At 34.9% G+C, this 22,747-nt stretch overlaps 1 protein-coding gene across 6 annotated transcripts in view; it reads left to right on the top strand.

Moving 5' to 3' along the window:
• FERMT2 (FERM domain containing kindlin 2) overlaps positions 1 to 22,747 on the top strand; it is a 95,120-nt gene that overhangs the window by 27,860 nt on the left and 44,513 nt on the right. For all 6 annotated transcript variants that reach the window (XM_081291648.1, XM_081291643.1, XM_081291645.1 and 3 more), the window contains one exon: positions 3,830 to 4,063. In XM_081291648.1, the coding sequence (XP_081147774.1) occupies positions 3,988 to 4,063 (76 nt within the window). In that variant the 5' untranslated portion in view covers positions 3,830 to 3,987. The remainder of the gene's footprint in view (positions 1 to 3,829; positions 4,064 to 22,747) is intronic.

Raw genomic sequence — 22,747 nt, 5'->3', positions numbered from 1 at the left:
GCAGGCTCTGCCCCAAGGTGCAGCAGGGAACAAGTGACCGAGGCACTTGAGGCCGTGGTCCAGCCTTTGGAGGACAGGGCTCGGCACGCAGCCCAGTTCCAGTCTCTAGATGTGGCAGCTGGACCGTGTAGACAGGGCCATCAAGACAGCATGCAGAAAGCAAATGGCGGCTCCCGCGGAGTGGATTTTCGGCCCCAAAACTACAGCCCCGCCAACAATTCCAATCCACTAACTCTCCCTGTATAGACAATATTCAAAAAAAAAAAAAAAAAGGGTGGGGGGTACTGAGCTTTCTTTGCCTCAGGTACTTACAATCCACTGCTGATTACCCATTCAGCTTCTCTGCTGGGAGCGAAGTGAAAGAGGAAGCAGATGGGCGCAAAGCGCCCGCGGCTCTGAGCAGGAAAGCGTCCGGGAGCCAAGCGTCTCTTTTTCAATCCCTTTGTTTTTTCTGCTGCTTGGCCGGGTGGTCCACTACAGATTAATAGTGAAATGAGCTTGGGCTGGGGATGTGGCTCAAGCGGTAGCGCGCTAGCCTGGCATGCGTGCGGCTCCGGGTTCGATCCTCAGCACCACATACCAACAAAGATGTTGTGTCCGCCGAGAACTAAAAAATAATAAATATTAAAAAATAAAAAAAAAAAAAAAACGGAGCTCTAACAAGCTGCGCGAAGTCTCGATTAAAGCCGCTGCTCTGAGCACCAGGCTCAGCACTTCAGCAACCCCCCGTATGCAGCGGCCATCTTCTCACATCTGAAGCTGGCTTTGAACTCACAATCTTCCTGCCTCATCCTCCCGAGCCGCTGGGATTACAGGCTTGCACCACTGTGCTCAGACAATGATTGTTTTTCATGCCTTTGTGTGAGATGGATCTCCTTCAAACCTTAACTACATGGGCACTTGTGAGGCAGGGCAGTAGAGGTGGGGAGTTGAAAAAATTCATCAGAGAAGGTTTATGTTTCTGAGGTGGGAGTTTGAAGCCTATTTGGTAGAAAGTTGAAATTTTATTCTGTCATTATGTGAGTAAGTCCAAGATAGTATTACTTACAGTAGGACATTTTTTTAAAGTCCAAATAGTAGGTATTTGATGCCTTGTGAGCCATAAAGTCTCTCTGTCAGGACTGTTGTGATGTAGCGCAGGAGCAATTTTAGCATATTTCAACAGATGAATGAGTAACCACGTTCCATAAAACTTTTTTATGGACAGTGATATTTGCATATAAGTTGTATAAGATTCTATTCTTCTGATTCCCACACAACCATTTAAAAATATTAAAACCTTGCTTTGCTTGTGGGCCATGAAAAGACAGTCAGAAGGCAGGCTTTGGTTATTGAGCCATTGATAATTTGCTAGCCCTCTGTTTACAGTAACATCATCCTCCTACATAGTTTTGACTTGAAAAATCCAGTTCTTGACTTATAATCCTTTTGTATTGAACACTGCAACATTTGTAGTTCGTTGTAAATTGCCTTTTTGTCAAAATCTATCTGTAAATTTTATTTTAAAGAGCTCCTTATCAGATTGGGTCTTCCCTTCCCCCATTTTAACATCTACCACTGGACCACATTGTTTTGAGTCTGTCCTCTATTGTGTCCTTACAGCATTGCTTCTGCTGCCCTGCTACTAATATAAAATAGCTTTTCTCTTAAAAAAAATAATAAGCATTTCTCTAAAGTTTGTAACAGGTGCTGTTTAGGCCTCCCCAACACAGTTTCTTGTAGCTGTAGGGGACAGATCCCTAGCTTACTGGTAACTTCTTTTCCCCAAGCACGGAGATTTCTGGACTTGCTGTGCCTACATGCAGGGCTTCCATCTTGTGTATGGTAGCCAGGGAATGCTAAGAATTTCATGCCCCAAGAGGAGCCCTTAACCAAGGAAACAGAGAAGGACCCACTACTTAATGAGTCCATTCTAAAGCATATGCTACAGGATTCCTGAGGACTGAACTCCAGTTGTCCACAGCAGTTAATGAACCCTTAATTATGTTCCTCCTTTGTCTCACTTTTACTAATCCTTTCAAGTTCAGGTGTGCTTCCTGGTATTCCCCTCCCCCAAAATAAGCTATCTTACCCAATTTCTCATCTCAGAGTTGCCTTTGGGGAATCCAAATGATGTAAGTCAGTGTTTTGGACTCAGGCTGTTATTACTGTTAAAGCTATTTGCTGCCCTTCTTTGCCCACTGGAAGTGTATTATATAGTTTCCTTAGCTGATATCGATGGGAGAGTGCAGCAGAAATGACTGATGCAGTTCAGCTCAGCCTTGCTCCCCTGGATTACCATCATTCTTTGCAAGTAGTCTTTCTGTATTAGTTCTGTAGTCCTGAAGAAAAAAAAATAACATGTTATTAGTTTCTTCATTGTATTTGAAAATGTCCCCAACTTTGGCTATCTTCTACACCTAGATCAGAATTTATTATTTCTTAAAATCAGTTGGCAGATTCTGTGCTGGAAAATAATTTAAGTTGCAGAGTACTATACATTAAGTATCATAAGTGGTTGAGTAGTTTTGCAGCCAAATAATTAGCTGAACTTTCTTGAAACAAAACAAATATTAAAATTGCAGAATGGCCGTACAATCACGAGTAGCTATAATTTTCCTGATTATAAAAAAAATTTAATGTCTAGGGACTTGGAAGTCTTATTCTACTGTGTTTCTTTCATGAGAAATGCAGTTATATCAAGCAAATTTTGCCATTATAGGCAAATAATCAATGTGCAAACAATTTTTTTTCCTTAGAGGTAGGCCAGTTGTTTATCTTAAGTTCCAGATTAATAATATTTTTATATGACTTAAAGCTGATAAGCTCTTTTTGTAGATATCAGAAACCTGGTGGTAGTTTTAATTTTTATTTGCAAGAAAGTTATTCTCCAGGGGCTTTTTTCTTCCCTGGGAAGACTTGTTTGACTGTTGTACTTTTTTTGAAATATCACAGCTGCCTTTTTGGGCACTTGATAAGTTTAACATATAATTGATCCAAAAATCTACTATTACTGCTACTTTAAAAACTACCTGCAGTTAGATTTGATTGCTGCAAGTTTATTCTTATGATCTGCCTGAGTTTAGCCAAACCTTGTATAAATTACATTCCTTTCATTTTTTGGTTGCATTTCATTTAATTGCGCAAAACTATTAAATGGTGTTTTCTGTCATACTTGAACCAAATTTTGTTCATTGACAAAAAGTGGACTATGTGACTTTGTTATTCTTTTTGGGATATGTATGGGATACAAGGTTGAAATGTAGATTTTGTATGTTTTAGAGCTTTCTCTTAGTACAGTGCTGCTTATGGATATTTTCCATACTCCTTCATCTAAAATGGTGGGTTTTGTTCACTTTGGTTTCTCGTCTTGCTTTTACCACCTTTACAGTACCGTAGTATATTTTTCAGTCTCCCAGACTGCAACTTTTTCACCTATTTTATCATCATGATAAAATTCTTTAAAGAAATTTAAAGATGAAAACCCACCAACTCAACTTCTTTATTAAATATGCTTCCTATTCTAGCTCCCAAGGTTCTGTTGGTTCTCTAATAACAGAGGGTACTTGTTCTCTGTCATCCATGTGTTCCAGTTCTTATTTGATTTCAGCAGTGTTGATTACCCTGTGTATTCTGTTTGAGCTATCTTTTGTATTGGCTTTTAAGGGCAGAGAATATTCTTAACCATTTGTGTGTCTTTTGTACCTTTCATATAACAGGCATTTATTATCTGCTGTTTGTATTAAATACCCAATTTTGTTTTAATTTCTCTCCAGTAATCTTGGTGATTTTTAAGAATTTTGCTTGCTTGCTCGCTTATTTATTTATTTATTTATTTATTTATTTTTAGATGTTAAAAAAGATTGGTCTGACCATGCTCTCTGGTGGGAAAAGAAGAGAACTTGGCTGCTTAAGACACATTGGACCTTGGATAAGTATGGTATTCAGGCAGATGCCAAGCTTCAGTTCACTCCCCAGCACAAACTGCTCCGCCTGCAACTTCCCAACATGAAGTATGTGAAGGTGAAAGTGAATTTCTCTGATAGAGTCTTCAAAGCTGTTTCAGACATCTGTAAGACTTTTAGTAAGTATTAGTTGCATCCTTCATTAAAGTATGAGTTGTATAATGTACATATCATTGGTGAGTGGAATTTAGCTCATCCTAATGGGTGGGAGTTAACTAATGTGCATATATGTTCGAAATTTCTACTTTATTTTGGTATTGGGGACTGAACCCAGGGCATTTTACCACTGAGTACATACCCACTCCTATTTTTATTTTCTATTTTGAGATAGGGTTTTTCTAAGTTGCTGAGGCTGGCCTCAAACTGGCAACCCTCCTGCCTCAGCCTCCCCAGTTGAGGGGATTACAGGTATGTGCCACCACCCCAGTTCTGCTTTATTACTTAAAGGTTTCTTAAAATTGTTGTTTTTTGTACTTTTGTTTGTTTGAAGTATTGAGGATTGGTCCAGGGCCTCATGCATGCTAGGCACTCTACTAATGAGCTGCATCCCACTCCTTTATTTTTCACTTCGAGGTCCTGCCTGAGTCTCCGAATTTGCTGGGTTTACAGGCATGTACCACTGTACCTGGCTTATTTTTTATTTTTGAGACAGGGTCTCTCTGAGTTGCCCAGGTTTGCCTTAAACTTATAATCCTCCTGTCTCAGCCTCTCAAGTAGCTAGGTTTACAAATGTGCACCAGTGTCCCTACTTAAAAGGTTTATGTTAATGTAAGGTTAATGATGGGGTAAGATGGAACACGAGAAATCTCATAGAGATTTTTTTCTTTACTAGAATTGTATCATATATTATGTAATAGTTTTTTCTGATGACTTAATTTATTTTTATGGAGAGGGGAAGGGAACAGACAGTATTTTCAGAGGGAGATGAATTTTGCAGTGTTTCTTTCACATAAGTCACTATTAGATTTTAGTAATTGAGGCAGATTGTGTCACTTCCTTCATTGAAGGCTGGACAAGGCTCCTAAGGAAATGACTATGAGTATTGTTTTCCTTAACCAATCTCCAATTTGAATGCTTTTATGGTAATTCTATGAATGCTTTCTGAAATAAGGAATGGATTACTTTTGGCTGACCCTGTTATGTCATACTCAAACATCAGAGAAAATGTGAACTGTTGTCATTACCACTAGTAACTCTACTGTATTTGTTCCTTTAAAAAAATGCTTAGTTAATATATATTTAATAACTTTTTATATTGGAATTCTAAATAGATGAACTTTTTATGCACATACTGTATTTTTTTTAGTTATACTAGTAATTTATGAATATGTTCTGTTGTAAAAGAATCAAGAAATATAGACATTCATTGTAAATTCCCCCTTCCCCAAAGTGTCTATACTTGGGTGATTTTCTGTGCTTTATTTATATTATCAATTTACTCATATATATTGGATTTTTGTCTTTTATAAGTAGACATTATGTGTTTTGTTTACTCATTGAGGTCTTGGAGATTTTTCCATGTATCATATAATATAGACTTGATTTTATTTTTTAACTTTTACAGTAATTCAGAGTATAGATATACTATAAATTCATACTCAGATTTCTTTATTAATGGATATTTAGGTTGTTTTACTATTGGAGTAAATGCTGTAACAAGCATTTTTTGGTCATATTGTTCAGAACATTTGAAAACTTTTTAGTTGGGATAGCACTGGGATACCTATTCTTCCCTGCTGGTTTTAGCACCCACACTTACTTCTAGAGCCTGCAGGCAATGCTGCTCCTGTATTCTGTCTCGGCACCAGCTGAAGGAATGCTGGTTTGGGATTACTTATCTTTAAATCTAGGGCCTCCTTTTTCCTAAATTTGTAGGTTTGGATCTTGGAGGAATCTGAATTTTCTTCCATTTCTTGTGTGTGGTTCTGGCTGTAACTTCCTTTCATCAACCCAATGTCTCTTCTTTCTGTCTTTTAGGAATCACTTTTTTTTAACCCTTTTAATTTTTTTTTCTTGTGTTCAGGCAATGTTGTGAATGTTCATCTTTCTTCCCCCCTGATTTTTAAATATTTTGCTATCATTTTAAGGGATTTGGAGTATGGGAGGGGGAGATTTAGGCAGAGTCATGTTACTACTTATATCTGATGTCCTTGGAATTATTAATTTTTCAAATGTTCAATGAGGTTATTAATTAAGATGCTGAGAAGTGCAAAGAATTACATAATAGATATCTAATTTCCATTATCTAGATTTAATAGCTGTTGGCATTTTGTCAATTTTCCAGAATTTTAAGTCACAATATCATAGGTAAAGTTTTTGAATCCCATTCTCCTAACCTTCCTTCACAAAGCCTGTTGATTTTGTATCCCTCTAGTAATACTACATACAGGTGCACGTGCATACATGCTTCTCTGGGTATATATATATCTATAAATAATGTTATTGTAGTTGTTGTATATTTTCTTACACAGTTTTGCACAAGAATCTGATTGTTTACCTAGAATTTCTGTGTTTTATGTATTCAAATAATTCAGAGTATTATCAAATTGCTCTGCCAAGTGATTTACATTCCAGTTAGAATGTATAAAAATCCATTGCCTCAAATATTCACTAACATATTTGAGTCATCTGTTTTTATTATTTATGTCTCTGACTGAAAAAGTAAAGTATTTTATTGTAGTTTAGAAAGTCGAGTAAGTTTTTGTATCTTTATTGGTCATTGAGAGTTTCTTTTTTGAATTATATATTTACATTTTTTTTTGTTTTTCTGTTTGTTTGTTTATTTGCTTAGGATTGAACCTGGGGCCTTGCTTGTGTTAATACTACTGAGGTACATCCCTAACCCCAGAGAAGTTTGAGTCAGAAAATTTGAGCAAAAACACATCCAGTTCCCATAAACCCCCTCCACAAATTTCCCCACCTTCAAAATTCTGTACCACAATGGTACATTTGTTATAATTATTTTTAGTATTAGGAATTTAACCCAGGAGCACATTACCCAATTTCTTTTTAATATTATTTTGAAACAGGGTCTCACTAAGTTGTTGAGATTGGCCTTGAAGTTGGAGTCCTCCTGCCTGAGTTTACTGAGTCTCTGGGATTAAAGGCACATGCCACCAGATCCAGCACATTTGTTATCAATATTTTATTATCCAATTTCATAGTTTACCTTAAGGTTCACTTTTGATGTTGTATATGCTTTGTGTTTGCAAAAATGTACAGTGACTATATCAGCACACATAGTATTATACAAAATAATTTTACTATCTTAAAAGTCCTTTGCCTACTCATCTCTTCCTTCGAATATTCCCTGACAACCTCTGATGTTTTTTATTATCTCCTTAGTTTTGCCTTTCCCAGAATGTAATATAATTAAAATCCTTTATTATGTGTATGATTTATATTGGTTTCTTTCACTTTGTAATTATGAAACTTAAATGCATATTTAAGTTTCCTTCCCGTCTTGGTAGTTCCTTTCTTCTTAGTGCTGAATAATATTCCATTGTCTGGATGTACTACAGTATCTTTATCCTCTCCATTACAAAAAGGAGTGTCGGTTGCTTCCACGTTTTTAATAAGCTGCTATGTAAATATGTCCTTATGTGAATTTTTATGTGGAAACGGTTTTGAATGCATTTGGTACTTACCCAAATGAATTGAAAACTATGTTCATTTGTCCATTTGGAAGTTGCATGGGTTGTAAATAATTTCTCTAAATCTGTTGTGTCTAAAATTTGTTCATGATTTGTTTGTGGCAGGGTGAGGTGTTTAGCTTTTTAATCTACTTAAATTTTACTTTTTTTTTCTTTTTGTCTATCTTCTGAGGCAGAGTACTAGGGCTTTTTTGTGTGTGTGGGAGCTGGGGGGCTGAACAATGTTATGAATTGAACCCCAGGATCTTGTGCATGCTAGGAAACAGCTCTTACCACTGAGCTCTACCCTTAGCCCTGAAGGTGTCATACATTTTAACGATCAAGCTAGTCAGCCCTCTTTATTGAATTGTTTGTTAATTTTTCACAATCATAATGTCGGCTGTGTCCTATGCTAAGATTCCATGTTGCATGGGTCTCTTTTTCTATTTCTGTTGGTTCATCTGTATGTTCTTAAATGGATATTACACTGAGTTTATTAGTCTTATAAAAAGTGCCCCTTCCTTGTTATTTTTCAAAATTGGGTTATTTTGGAAATTATATGCTTCCCTATGAAATTTGAGAGTTTGTCAATTTCCAGGAGAAATTCTGTAGTGATTGATTGGAAGTACATTGAATATATATGTTTAGATAGAGTATGTTCATGTATATTAGCATATACCTTAATTTATATAAACTTTTCACCCATGAGTAAAATTTGTCCATTTGTCAATGTAATCTTTTATATTCTTAAGTAACATTTTATAATTTATCTAGAAATTATAAATTTATCCCTCAGTACTTTATTTTTCTTCTTTGGGTATTGCTGTTAGGAATGCTTTTTTTTTTTTTTTCCTTATAATCTTACACTTCATACTTGTTAAACTCTCTTATGAACTCTAATAATTTATTTTCTTTTTAAGTAATCACATCCACTGTAAATAATAATTTCCCATTTCCAATTTTTTTCTTTTTTTTCTTCCAATTTTTTTTTAGATGTTGATGGACCTTTATTTTATTATTTATTTATTTTTAGGTAGTGCTGAGAATTGAACCCAGTGCCTCATACATGCTAGGCAAGCGCTCTACCACTGAGCCATAACCCCAGCCCCATTTTTTTCTTTATCTTGTGTTATTATGTTGGATTAGACCTCCAATGTAATGTAGAACAACAGCAATGATGATGAGTATTTTGTATTGTTCCTGATGTCAGTGGGAATGCATCTAACATTTTACATTGAGTTAAGGTTTGTTATTATGTTTGGGAAGTTTTTCCCTTTGTTTTAATTCCTAATGGCTTTAACTCATGGGTTCATATAAAATTTTAATCAAATGGAGCAGAGAGTAGCAAGAACCTAAGTGCCTTAACTTGAGAGTTCTTTATACCTTAATATGATCATTCTTCCATGTTTGTGGACCACATGCTGTCATCAGATCTTATAGTTTTCCTTATAAAATGTTTTTTGTCTTCGTCCTTTATTTCACACTCTGTTATATAGGATGAGATTAAATGTTGAGAGGATTTTCAAATTCATTATATTTGTATTACTTACTCCACCTTGTTAAATATACCTATCATGGGTGTTTGATTTTTATTTTTACTACCACTACTACTGTTTCTGGCTGTCTAACATCTGAACTTCTGTTCTAGGTTTTTGAAGTTTTATTCCTTGTAAGTCTTGGGATAAGACAAAACCTGTCTCCTTCCTAAGAAAATAAAAAACTCAGATAATTGTTTCCTGCCCTGTTAACAGTTAGTGTGAGAGCTGTTGGCAGGACCTAGGTCTCGCCCATCATAAAATTCTCGAAGGATTTTCAGTTAGGAACTAGGGACTCCAATGAGCCCCAACAGTGTGCAGCCCATTTTGGTGGCATAAGTGGATCCATCTTCTGAGCATAGAATAGCTGGAGTTCCAGTGAGAACATTGACTTGTGCATCAAGTATGTAGGGCATATCCTGCGAGAACATTAACTGAGTGAATAAGAGGAAAAAATTGTTAAATAAATCACTGACTAAATAAAGACCATTCCTATTGCTGGAATTATATGGAAAGTAGTGATGTATTACAGGATATTTCAAGGGATTTCTGTTTCATTGGATGGTTAAATTTCTTTTTTTTTTTTTTTTTTTTGACGGCTCCTTTGGAAAAATTGCATCACTGGTGACACCATCAGCAAAGATATGCCAGCACTACCTGGATGGTTAAATTTCGCTCTCAGAAGTTTTTTTGTTTTTTTTTTTTAACAGCTCAAAGATTTTTTTTTTTTTTAAGAAAAAGAGAGAATTTTTTTAATATTTATTTTTTAGTTTTCGGCAGACACAACATCTTTATTTGTATGTGGTGCTGAGGATTGAACCCAGCGCGGTGCGCATGCCAGCCGAGCGCGCTACCACTTGAGCCACATCCCCAGCCCAACTCTCAGAAATTTTAATACTTGTTAAGGGTCTATGACCAGTATTAATGAGTAGAAAGGTACATAATAATTTTGATAGGTTATAGGACTGAAAGTCTTGCCTAAAGATAGGGTTTTAATGAGTAGTAATTTTATTTGTAAATATATTTTAAAAATACTGCAGGAACTAAGGTACTTGATTATGAAGTTGTCCAAAACAAAAGGAGTTGGGCTTTATAGACATCCATTTCTACATGTAGTGGGTAACAAAGACACAGGTTTCAGAAATTTAGCGGGTATATAAAATTTAGTTGACCACAGTTTGGTGAGAGTTCAAGTAAGTATTTGTCAAGTAGGAATAGATTTGTTTATATGCTAAGTAGGGATCTGAGAATGTGCTGCAATCTCCTTAGCATCATGGAGAATTTAGGGTAGAATGGGGATGGATGTATATTACAAAGTAAGAGACCTAAGGGAGGATTCCCATGTGGAGGAAACCAGGAAGAAATAAGGGCATAAAGATCTAATTAAAAAGCTCTGAAGTTGAGATTTGATTATAGAAATAAATGAGAGAGCTAATTAGCTTTAAGTAACCATAAATTATTTTACATTTGTTAGATAACAATTTAACATTGTTCTTTTTGTTATAAAATTCTCCTTGGACACACCGTAAAATTTTTGTATGGGTATAGGAAAGGGGGAGAGGTATTTGAATTGCAAGGTGATTAAATCGGGTTGACAAACACCGGCACTACCTACTTTTGTATGGTTTATGAGCTAATTATAATTAAGCTTCTTTTTTTTTTAATGGTTGGAAAAGATCAAAAGACTATTTTAAGACATGAAAATAATAGAAATTCAGATTCCTTTATCCATAAAGTTGTCTTAGAACACAGCCATGTTTATTTGATTAAATATTATCTGCAGTGGCTTTGCATTACATCATAGCAGAGTTGAAAAGACCTACAAATACTAAATATCTACTGATTAGTTATTATGGAAAATTTGTCAACTAATTTGGATTAAATTATTGGAAGGCAGTACTCTCATGTTTTATTTTCTTTTCATGACTGGAAACAATACAGAAATTATATGTGTGTGTGTGTGTGTGTGTGTGTGTGTGTGTGTAACTATTCCAAGGAATAATTTTTTGTTAGTTTTTTCAGGTTAATTAATATTTAAGCCAAATAATCAAATATTTCCAAAAATAAAAATGAATTCATTTTGAGTTCTGGTCACCATTAATTCATTGAACTCTTTTTGGGTCCATTCTTGTGGTTTTACTTACTGAAAACAGTAGAATCAAAACAAGAAAAATGGTATTTCTATTGTTACCAAAATATATTGTTACCTAAGATCACCAAGGTGAAGGTTGTGCCAACTACTGAAAAGGACAGTTGTGCAAAACTAATTTTGCTAATTTTAGTGAGGACTTCTCCAAGTTTTTTATTTGGTAGAAAGTCTTTCTTTTGTAATTTAATTCTTTAAGAAAGTGCTTCTGTCTAATGATTAAATGAAGTTTATTTGTATTTTCCTTTTGAAAGAAACTGTTGGTAAAAAATGCTGAGGTCTTATCTAACATGTATCCAGAAATGCAGATCTTGTAAGAGCCTTATTATACGGAAATAAATTTTTCTCTTAAAATTTTATCAATATGGAGCTACTATTATAAAAACAGATGTTTTGTCTGGAGTGGTGGGCACAGGCCTATAATCCCAGCCATTCAGAAGGCTGAGGCAGGAGACCAACCTGGACAACTTAGTGGGACCTTGTCTTAAAAATATTTTTTTTAAAAAAAGGGGTAGAGTATAGCTCAATGATACAGCGTCCCTGCGTTCATTTTCTAGTACCAAAATAAATAAATAAATATGTGTATAATATGCATAAACATGTATATACAAATGCTTCTTTTTCTGTATTTAGAACTTGTTAACATTCTATATAATATGATGTATGGTTTGTTCTGTTATTAGAAGACATAGTAATTCATATATTTTTCTTTCTGTTCTACCCTAGTCAAAAAGTATCTATTAGAGAGAAACATACAGTGCTAGTGGAACAGAACTCAGATGAACTGAACTCAGTTGTGTTAAAACTTTTAAGTATTAAAGTAATTTGATTTAGGTTAAGTTAAGCTGTATAGAACAGACACTTATACACAGTTTGTTTTAGTGGCAACAATAAAGATTAGCTTTTCTGAAAAGATACAGATAAAAAGGGAATGAAGACTCGCCAAACTGTTCTTTTATAACTTCTACTTATTTTTGTCTCTATCCTCAGAAAGAGACTATGCTTTCTTTTAATTATAAAAATTGGTGCCTCTTTTTTTAAAAAATACTTTTTTAGTTATATATGGGCACAATATCTTTATTTTGTTTATTTATTTTTATGTGGTGCTGAGGATTGAACCCGGTGCCTCACATATGTGAGGCAAGCACTCTGTCACTGAGCCACAACCCCAGCCCAAATTGGTGCCTCTTATTAATTCACTCTCAAACTACTTTTCTCCATATATTTTGCTTCTTATAATGTGTATTTTGGCTACAAGTAACAGAACCCAAATTTAAACAGGCCTACTTTTTCATATAAATATAAGTTATGTGAGAAAGTGGAAGTAATTGCTGGAACGTTATTCAGCTGTGTTCAGGGAGAGGCTCTTTCCATCCTTCAGCATGTTGGGTTGACCTCATGGGCTCCAGGTATGTATAGCTCTATTTAAGAGCAGAGGATCTACTGAAATCTCATCTCAAACCTGTCTCATCAGTAGTACAGGTCTGCTGGTGTTGAAGTAATAAGCTTTTTGTTTATAAGTCTCAATTTTGTCTTCATTTTTAAAAAAGACATTGTGACTCAGAAAATTCTAGATATCTCCTGTCTCCAACAATCAGTGTCTTTCAGTTGTCTTCTGGTTTGCATAATTTAAGCAAATTCTGTTACTATTCTTTTATTTCTTCCTCTGTATGTTTTCTGTTTGCCGTTTTAAAGAACTTACTGTTACCCTGGTGTTCAACAATTTAATTATAGTGTGTCCTGGAACAGTTTTTATTAGACGTATTCTGTTCTAGGTTCGTTGAGTTTCTTAGATCTATAGACCTGTGAATTTAGAGAATTTTCGAACATCAGTTCAAAAAATTTGGGGCATCTCCACCCCACCCCACCAACTCCTACTCTGTGAGCCTCCAGTTTCATTTGTGTTACACTGTTACCATTTCACAGTCACTTGTTGATGCTCCAGTTTTTTGGGTTTTTTTAACTATCTGTTTTTAAAAATTTTTTTTTAGTTATAGATGGACACAATACCTTTATTTATCTTTGTGTGATGCTGAGGATCAAACCCAGTGCCTCACGTGTGCTAGGCAAGGGCTCTACCACTGAGCCACAGCCCTAGCCCTTTAACCATCATTCTTTTTTTTAATATTTATTTTTTACTTGTAGTTGGACACAATACCTTTATTTTATTTATTTATATTTTTATGTGATGCTTAGGATCAAACCCAGGACCTCGCAGGTGCTAGGCGAGTGCTTTACCGCTGAGCCACAACCCTAGCCTTAACCATCCATTCTTTATGCCTCATTTTAAACAGTATTCATTGTTATTTCTTCAAGTTCAGTGATCTTTCTTCTGCGTATCTGCTATTAACCCATCCAGCTTATTTTTCATTTCAGATACACTTTTCATTACTAGAAATTTGGGTTTTATTTATTTTTATATATATATATGATTTTTTCTTTATTATGTTTGTTTTCCTCCACTCTCTGGAGTGTATTTATAATAGCTATTTTAGTATCTTTGATTACGGATTTTTTTATCCGAGTAATTTCTGCTTCCCTTTCTCCCTCCTTTCCTTCCTTTTCCTTTATTGTTAGTTGTTGAGTTGTGTTTTCTCACCTCATTTTATGCCTGGTAATATTTGATTGAATGCAAGACTAATTTTACATGCTTGGTGACTGGATTCTTTTAATGTACTTTTAAATAGCATTGGCTATTTTTCTGGCCATTAGTCAAATTACATGGAAATCAGTTAAATCCTTTCTGTTCTTGCTTTTAAACTTCATTAGCATAGATCCAGATCTGCCATTAACCATAGGGCTAATACAGCCTTGCTGCTAAGATGGTAGTCTTCTGGGATTCTTTTTTTTTTTTTTTTTTGACAGGAGCCACTGAGGTTTGTGCCACAGAAAGGGGAGAGATAGTGACAGGAAAAATATTTATCACTCATTTACATAAAAGAGTATTTTAGTTCTTGTCCTTAGAAACTATAAGGATTATACATGATTCAGAAATGGCACCATACCAAACAATGACCAAAGAAGAATCATCCATTCATTCTGTCTTTCCTTTTGTCTAGTCAATCAGAAATATAATGTTATCAGCTATGATTGTTGCCTGTCACCTCATATTATTTTTTATCCATGTATTCACTATATTCTTCTTTCTCTTTCACATAAATTTGATACCCCCTTTTCACATACCGATATGCCCGGAACACTGATACTCTATGCTGTGTGTTGTCTTGACTGGTATCACCCATCTGGTAGACTTTACTGTCCCTTGATTGCCACATTTTGTTTGTTGCTAGAGAAAATATCATGACTGGATTTTTCCCTTCTGCCTGTCTCACAACAAGGTCCTGACTCACTCTCCCAAGTAACGGCAATGATTCAGATATTTTGAAAACCAGACTGCTGGATATTTCAGACTTGTATCTTACAAACTAATGAAGTACCTGTAATACAGATCTTCAAAACATGATCTGTTTTCTTTTTTAAAAATCTAAACTTATAGCTTTTCTTTTTTTATATAGATTTTTTTTAAAGAGAGAGAGAGAGAGAGAATTTTTTTAATTTAACATCTTTGTTGGTATGTGGTGCTGAGGATCGAACCCAGGTCTCACGCATGCCAGGCGAGCGCGCGACCGCTTGAGCCACATCCCCAGCCCAAAAACTTATAGCTTTTCACAGCATAACCTCTTAATACTTGCAGGCCCTCAAGAACACTCAACACCCAACTTGTCCCCTTCCTCCCTCACCTGACATAAGGGATTCTTCTTAATACCCTGAGCAGAGGCAGTGTCCCTGGTGGAACATTAGCTATTTCAGTTGTTGGTTCTTCCCAGTCTTAGGTAGTTCCCTCTCATCAACTCACAGATATTCTGTAGAGCTCTTGTGGGTAGCTCCCCTCTCTTTTCAAATAGTCTTATCCTCTTGGCATCCCTAATGCCATCTGTGATAGCTCAGTTTAATGGCAGTAAGCAAGTGTACTCAAAAACAGCCAGGTTTGTCCTGTTGGTTTCTCTTCTCCTTTGTGCTCCTTCCTGATGCCTTATGTCTGAAAATCTCTCTTCTTTTATTGGTTATAGTTTAAACAAAGCAGGGAGGTATATCCAATTCCCTGTTATCCCTTCTTAGTTGAGACCCTCCATTCTTAATTTAGCATAGACTTTGTTCTGGCTTTGTATATTTTTCAGAAAGCCCTATTTTGCTCATTGAAACATTATACATAATAACAAAAGCATGACTTTCACTGAAATTCCAATTTAACATGTCCAAAGCTATGCTCATGGTATTCCTTTCCAAATTTCTATGGTTTCCCTTCTTGTTTCCCCCTGCTAGTCTTCATAACAGTAGAAGATTCTACTCTTCCAGATACACATGCTGGAAAGATCCTTAACACAATAGTCATCCTTAAAACCACTCTCTTCCTCACTTTACATCTCACTTATCATCCAGAATGTTCTTTTTGCCTTCGAGATACATCTGGAATCCTTTCATATGCCTTTATTTTCATCACCTCCACTGCACTGGTAGCCCACACCACCACCATCTCTCCCCCAGATTCTTTCAGTGGCCTTGTAAAGGGTCTCGTTTATCCCTTGTTCCTTCTAATTCATTCTTTGTGCAGTTAGCAGAGAGATTTTTAAAATTATTTTCTTAATCAAGGCAACATATGCTGAACTAAAGTAAAAAGACATAATACAGAATCACGTTTCTGCCCTTTTTCTCCCTAACCCCTGGTCATATTCTCTACCATTTTCATACTCTTTGAGTCCTTCTTTTATTTTTATAATTCTAAATATCGTTGTCCCATGATGTATGCCAGAGATTGGTTCCAGGACCCCTTGCAGATATCAAATTCTGCAAACACTCAAGTCTCTTATGTAAAATGGTATACTATTTGCATGTAATCTGTACACTTATTATACATAATACAATGTAAATAATATGTAAGTGGTCATTGTATTATGTTGTTTAGTTAATAATGACAAGAGAATCTATGTTCAGTATAGACTCATTTTTTTCTTGAATATTTTCTATTTATGCATGTGGACTCACAGAAGGCTGACTGTATATTCTTACACTATTTTTGATTTAACAGCTTTAGATATCTGTGACTTTCTTTTTAGATATCTGTTGACTTTCCATCCTTATTATAATTGTTATAATTTTTTGCTAAAACAGTGTCAATGTTTATATTATTTTAACAAGGTCAGTGGTTTTTCTTGCTGAGCTTTAAGTATTTTACTTTTTCTGTCTCATATGCGTTTTTATCGTTTGGGTTTAAAAAATTTTTTTTTAGTTGTAGATGGACACAATACCTTTATCTGTCTGTTTGTTTTTATGTGATGATGAGGATCAAACCCAGTGCCTCATACACATGCTAGGCAAGTGCTCTTACCATTGAGCCACAACCCCAGCCCTCGTTTTGTTTGATTCCAACATATACATTGCTGATTCTTCTACTTTCTATTATTATTTTCTGTATTTTTCAACATAATAAAATACATTATTAGATAATAATCAGTGTTTTATCTGACCACTTTTTTTATTCCAAGATACTCCAAGGATCCACCATTCTGTTCCAGTCCGGAGTGGGAATTTCCAAACAAGGGAGTATGTATACTCATAGCCTGAGGACTTTCACTATTACTATTGTCCAAGAAAAATGTCTGTCTTCTCTCTCTTTGATCTTCATAATTTTACTCAGTGTTTATTTGTTCCCAGAGTTTGGAAGGATACATCCTTTATCAGTATTAGAAGAATAGAATATCAATTTTTAAGATGTTACATTGAAATTGTCTTTATTCTGCCCTTTGATGGAATTGATGAAGCAGAAATTATTTTCCCCTCAGGATTTGGAAGTCATGTTCAATTGTCTTTTAGCTTTCCAGTATGGTATTAATAGTCCTAATGGTTCTTGGCTTTTATTTTCATCTTTTCCTGTGGACTGCTTTTTTTCTCTGCCAAATTTTAGGCTCTTTTCTTCCCTTCCATTTTGAAAATTTCATGGCATTGTGCTATAGGTTTTATCTTCATTCATTTTTTTTGAGATTATTATTTTGTGAAATTTTCTTGTAATGTTTCCTTGATTTCCTCCCCTTTGTTTTTGTTTTTTTCTTTGCTTGTGCTTGTTAGTCAAACATTGTTCTGGGTTTATGTCTAACTTTATGTCTCTTCTATTAAATCTTTAAATTGTGCCTATCAGATTTTAATTTTTAGTGTTTTATTTTTATCCAGTTTGTTAAACAGGCATTTGTGAATATATATTTAAGATTTGTGGAGTTAATATAAATTATATCTTAACAATACAATGAAAAGAAATAGAAAGGACCCCTACTTTAATTTCCAAGGTTTCTTTCTTTTATCCAAGATTGATAACTAACCCTCCCTCCCCCTTCCCCCACTCCGCCCCCCAGGATTGTAGAACTCGGAATTGAATTCAGGGGCATTCTATCAATGAGCTACATCCCTAATCTTTTTATTTTTTATTTTGAGGAAAGGTCTTGCTTGAGTTGCCCAGGTTAGCCTCAAACTTGAGATCCTCCTGCCTCAGCCTCCTCAGTCTCTAGGATTACAGGTGTGCACCACCATGCCCTATCAAGATCTCTTTCTTAATCTCTGTTCTTTATAATATCCTGTTCATCTCTTAAATGTCATTGTCTTATCGTTCTTTTTTTGGTGGAGGCATTGTGCTAGTAGGGATTGAACTCAGGGACACTCAACCACTGAGCCACATCCCCAGCCCTATTTTTTATTTTATTTATTTTAAAAAAATATTTTTAGTTGTAGATGGACACAATATCTTTATTTTGTTTATTCCTGTGTGATGCTGAGGATTGAACCCAGTGCCTCACACATGCTAGGCAAGCATTCTACTACTGAGCCACAACCCCAGCCCACATTTTGTATTTTATTTAGAGACAGGGTCTCACTGAATTGCTTAGCACCTCACTATTACTGAGGCTGGCTTTGAACCTGCAATCCTCCTATCAGCTTCCTGAGCTGCTGGGATTATAGGCATGTACCACCATGCCTGCTTGTTCTTGCATTCTAATTAAGGATGTTTTGTTTTGTCCTCTGCATTATATCTGTTTATCCTAAATTGTGTTTGTCATATTTTGTTTTTTGTATGTGTGTTGGTGTATGCTAAGCATAAGCTCTATCACTGAAGTACACTTGCATGGTTTTTTGTTTGGTCTCTGATTTTCATGTCAGGTGCTCTGTTAGCATTCCATTGCTGCCATAACAAATTACTGTAAATATAGCAACCTAACATAGCACAAATTTAGTAATTCACTGTCTGTAGCTTAAAAGTCTGTGCATAGCAGTATGATTCACCTGGGTTCTTTGATTATAATCTTATAAGGCTGGAGTATAAGTGTCAGCAGGACTGTGTTTCCTCCTTGAGGTTCTGAAGATGAATTCTACATGGTAGAGTTTGCCATATGATTGTAGTATTAAGATTTCTGTCAGGTTATGTGAAGGGGACATTTTCAGCTTCTAGAGTCCTCCTGAATTCCTTGCAGAATTCTCCCTTCATCTTCAGAGCTAGCCGCAGCAAGTAAGTTCTTACTCTTTAAATTTACCTGATCTCTCCTTCTCTTTCATCTCTCCTCTGCCGTGCTCTTTTGCCTCCCTCTCCTTCGTAAGTACTGACGTGATTATTCTGAGCCCACAGATAATCTCAGATTATCTCCCTAACATGAGTTGATAAGTAACCTTAATTCCATTTGCAAAGTCTCTTCATAGCATTACTTAGGTTATCGTTTGTATAACTAGGAGTAGGAATCTTAAGAGGATATCTCTAGAATTTTTTCTACCATGTGGGCCTTTCTCAAATGACTGGTAATCATTGGCTTGTCCTACACTTAGGGATGTGGGCATTTTAAAACCTGATAGGAAGCTCTATGTTGAATGGAATTTAGTTCATCACTGCCTCTGCAAGGTATGTGGATACTGAGTGAGCTTTTTCAAATGTCAGTATCGAAAACATCTTGTCCCTTGGGGCTATTCAGGTCCTTCTCTAAAGGATTAGAAAGGTAGGTTAAGTGAGTTTAATCCAGTTGTGGAGCCAGGAAAGGGATACTAGGGCAAACTACACTTTTTTCATCTATTGTGGTTTGTTTTCAGTGCTGCATTGTGCTTGATGTTTAGCACAATGAATCAGAGCATTTCCCAGTAATATTTCCTACTTTCATTTCTTCACATTGCTAAGTCATTTATTTATTTTTTTTATCTGGCTTCTATCTCCCAAAATTTTTCAGACATTTCTCACCTGATGATTTCCCCTCCTTTTTCTTTTTCATCTTCTTAGGTTTATGTTGTAATTGTGTGTATGCATATGATATATATATATATATATATCCCTATAGATAGATATTTGGGAAAGAAATGAAAGAAAATGCACAGGTTCGATATACTTATTTAAACAGAAACTCAAAAAAAAATTTTAAACCTCATTGCTTTGTTCTTCACCCTCATTGTTTTTGATATATGAGATACTTCTGTAGTCGATCTAGACTAGATTTGTCATTTTGATAATATTACATTGTTTATGATAAACCTTAAATGTCATTCTTACATAGTGTATCCGTTATAAAGAGGTTCTAGAACATTACTTTGTGTGGTGTTCATAAATGCTAGTTTATCTTTATTACTGAACTTTAAAACTTAGCATAAATAAGATAGTCTTATATATTGGTATGTCCATTTAAAGTTTTCATGTCCCACAGTCTTCTAGGTATGTTTATTTTAGAATTATATTATTCTCCAGTCCCACTTGTGATTTGGATTCCCCAGTTCACTACTTTAATTCCTTCTTAATACAAGGCATAGAATAAATAAGTTCTAAATTCCTGTATCAATGAAATAATTAGTATCTTATGTGGATAGTTAGGTTTACTTTCTTTTTATTGTTATAATGAGATTGCAAACTACTTATTCACACTTAATGTGCACACAGTGTTACCCAGTTCCAATAGGGGACTACCTACCATTAGAAAATAAGATGTCATGATGTTGTCTTGGCACACACCTGTAATCCTAGCAGTTTGGGGCACTGAGATGGAAACATTGCAAGTTGGAAGCTAGCCTCAGCAATTTAGCAAGACCTCCTGTCTTAAAATGAAAAATAAAAAAAGCTTGGGAAGTAGTTCCATGGTGGAGCACCTGTGGGTTCAATCCATATAAAGGGAGGAGGTGAGGGGAAGAATAATTCTCTAAATTAGTAGTTATCCCTTAAGGAGAAGTTGGAATTAGAATTACCTACAGAACTTTTATAAAATAAACTGATGGCAGCCCCTGAGTTACTGAGACTATTTGCTATTCTTAGGAATATTGAATTATGTATTTGGTATTTTAAATATTATTGTTTTTAAGATTATATTCAATATTATTTTAACATTGAATGTATTTTAAATATTATTTTATTTTGCATATTATTTAAATAGAATGTATTTTTTAAAGAATGTGTTTTTAATATAATTGACTTCACATCCTATCCTCATGGGTCCAACTAGTCAACTGCTTCATCTACTTATGACTAACCAAAAAGCTAGTTAACAATATTTATTTTTCTACTTACATTAATAGCTGGTTTATGAGTTGGACAGGAAATTACCTAGGAACAAAAATCTCAATTATGAATGACGCAGTGCAGTGATGCTGAAGCCCCAGGGAACATGCCAGAAACATTTGGGAAGACTTTTCAAATAACACGTGCTTGCTTTCCCCTCTTCCACTGTACAGTGACCAAGTTATGGTGGAAGATTGTCATGTGTCTCAGGCATGATTCATTTCATATCCTTCAGTACTTTTTAGATTTTCCACCATGTACTAGTACATGATTTATTTAGAGGGATTGAATGGAAAGACAGAGAGATTGCCACCACCACATTGTCCTCACTTAATATTGTATCATAAATGACTGATTGCCAGAAACTTGGAGTTTTCTACTTCCTTCTTCCCTCCCAACATGGCACGACTGACATTTAAAGTTGAGGGTACACTAAGAATTGTGTACCTTGCACGGGCGGGACCCGGGTTCATAAATCATAAATTATTAGGTCTCTGATCATGTTAAATCTCATTCCTTTAAAAAGTCTAGCTTAGGAGAGAAGGAAGGGAAGAAAAGAGAGAGTAGTGTGGGGGTAAATATGATTGAAGTATATTATTTGCATGTATGAATATGCACAGTGAAACTCATCATTCTGTATAATTAAAATGTACTAATAAAAGTAGTCTAGGAGATAATGACTCTGTTGCAGGCTTAAAAGATACACTTGAAATATTTTCTGAATTTCTGAATGTACCCAGTCATAGCAATTACAATTACAATTACAATTATCCCCAAAATTATTTTTGGGGATAAGTGGATTAACTTCATTTCTTGAATACACAAAAATGGAGAAAATCTTTGATTTTTTTAATTGCATAACTATAGCAGTACTATTTTTAAAAAGAAATCACTTATAAGTGGAAGTTTTTTAAAAAGTGACAATTTAAGGAACAAGCATTTATTTTTAACATGATTTCTGCTGCTTGGTACATAAGATACGCTCATCCAAAATTATTTCTTTTATAACTTTTATTTTTCTATTTATTTATTTATTATTTTTATGTGGTGCTAAGGATCAAAAACCCAGGGCCTTGCACATGTGAGGAGCAAGTACTCTACCACTGAGCCATAACTCCAGTCCCCAAATTATTATTAATTAAAGAGTAAATATATTCACCTACTCTCTGCTCACATATTTGTTGCAGGTAGTTTTTCTTAATTTCATTCCCAAGTTTTGGAAAAACACCCCCTAGAAAATAGCCTGTAAAATATAGAACAGAAAAGAAACTTAAATGTGTTTCAGAGTATTCCTAATAATGACATACAAATATCAGTGGACAAAAATCTCACATAGTTATTAAAATTATTTATTTTGGCTTCTTATTTAAACATAGGGTGTTATGTCTAAAATATTTTTTTAATATTTATTTTTTAGGTGTAGATGGACACAACTCAATGCCTTTATTTTTATGTGGTGCTGAGGATCGAACCCGGGTCCCACCCATGTGAGGCGAGCGCTCTACCGCTGAGCCACAATCCCAGCCCAAAATAAATTTTTTAAAAAGAAAGTCCAGAATGCTTTTATAGTAGTTACTATCTCATTAATTTTTATATTCAAATTAACTTTGATTTGAAGAAATCTAGGAAGTGTTTGTAAATGACCAAAACACATGAGAAAATGTACATCTCTATTGGCCAAAAAAAATGAAGATTAAACAAGATAAAGTAGTTTTTCACATAAGCAAAGCTTTTAAAAGAACACACATGTCTGCCTTACTCACTTTTGCCTTATTATAAACCTCTGATTTAGTAATCCCACTCTAATGAATTCTAAAAGAAAGAACGGTGTGGAAAAGATGTACATAGATGTTTGTAGAAACATAATTTATAATGAATGGGCTTAGTATCAGAAGAATGGTTCAATTATGATACATTTACCCTGTAGA

Source organism: Spermophilus citellus, assembly GCF_964194105.1.
Source record: "Spermophilus citellus genome assembly, chromosome: 4".
NCBI lineage: Eukaryota > Metazoa > Chordata > Mammalia > Rodentia > Sciuridae > Spermophilus > Spermophilus citellus.
The sequence above is the reverse complement of the archived record's forward strand: the minus strand, read 5'-3'. Positions and strand labels throughout refer to the sequence as shown.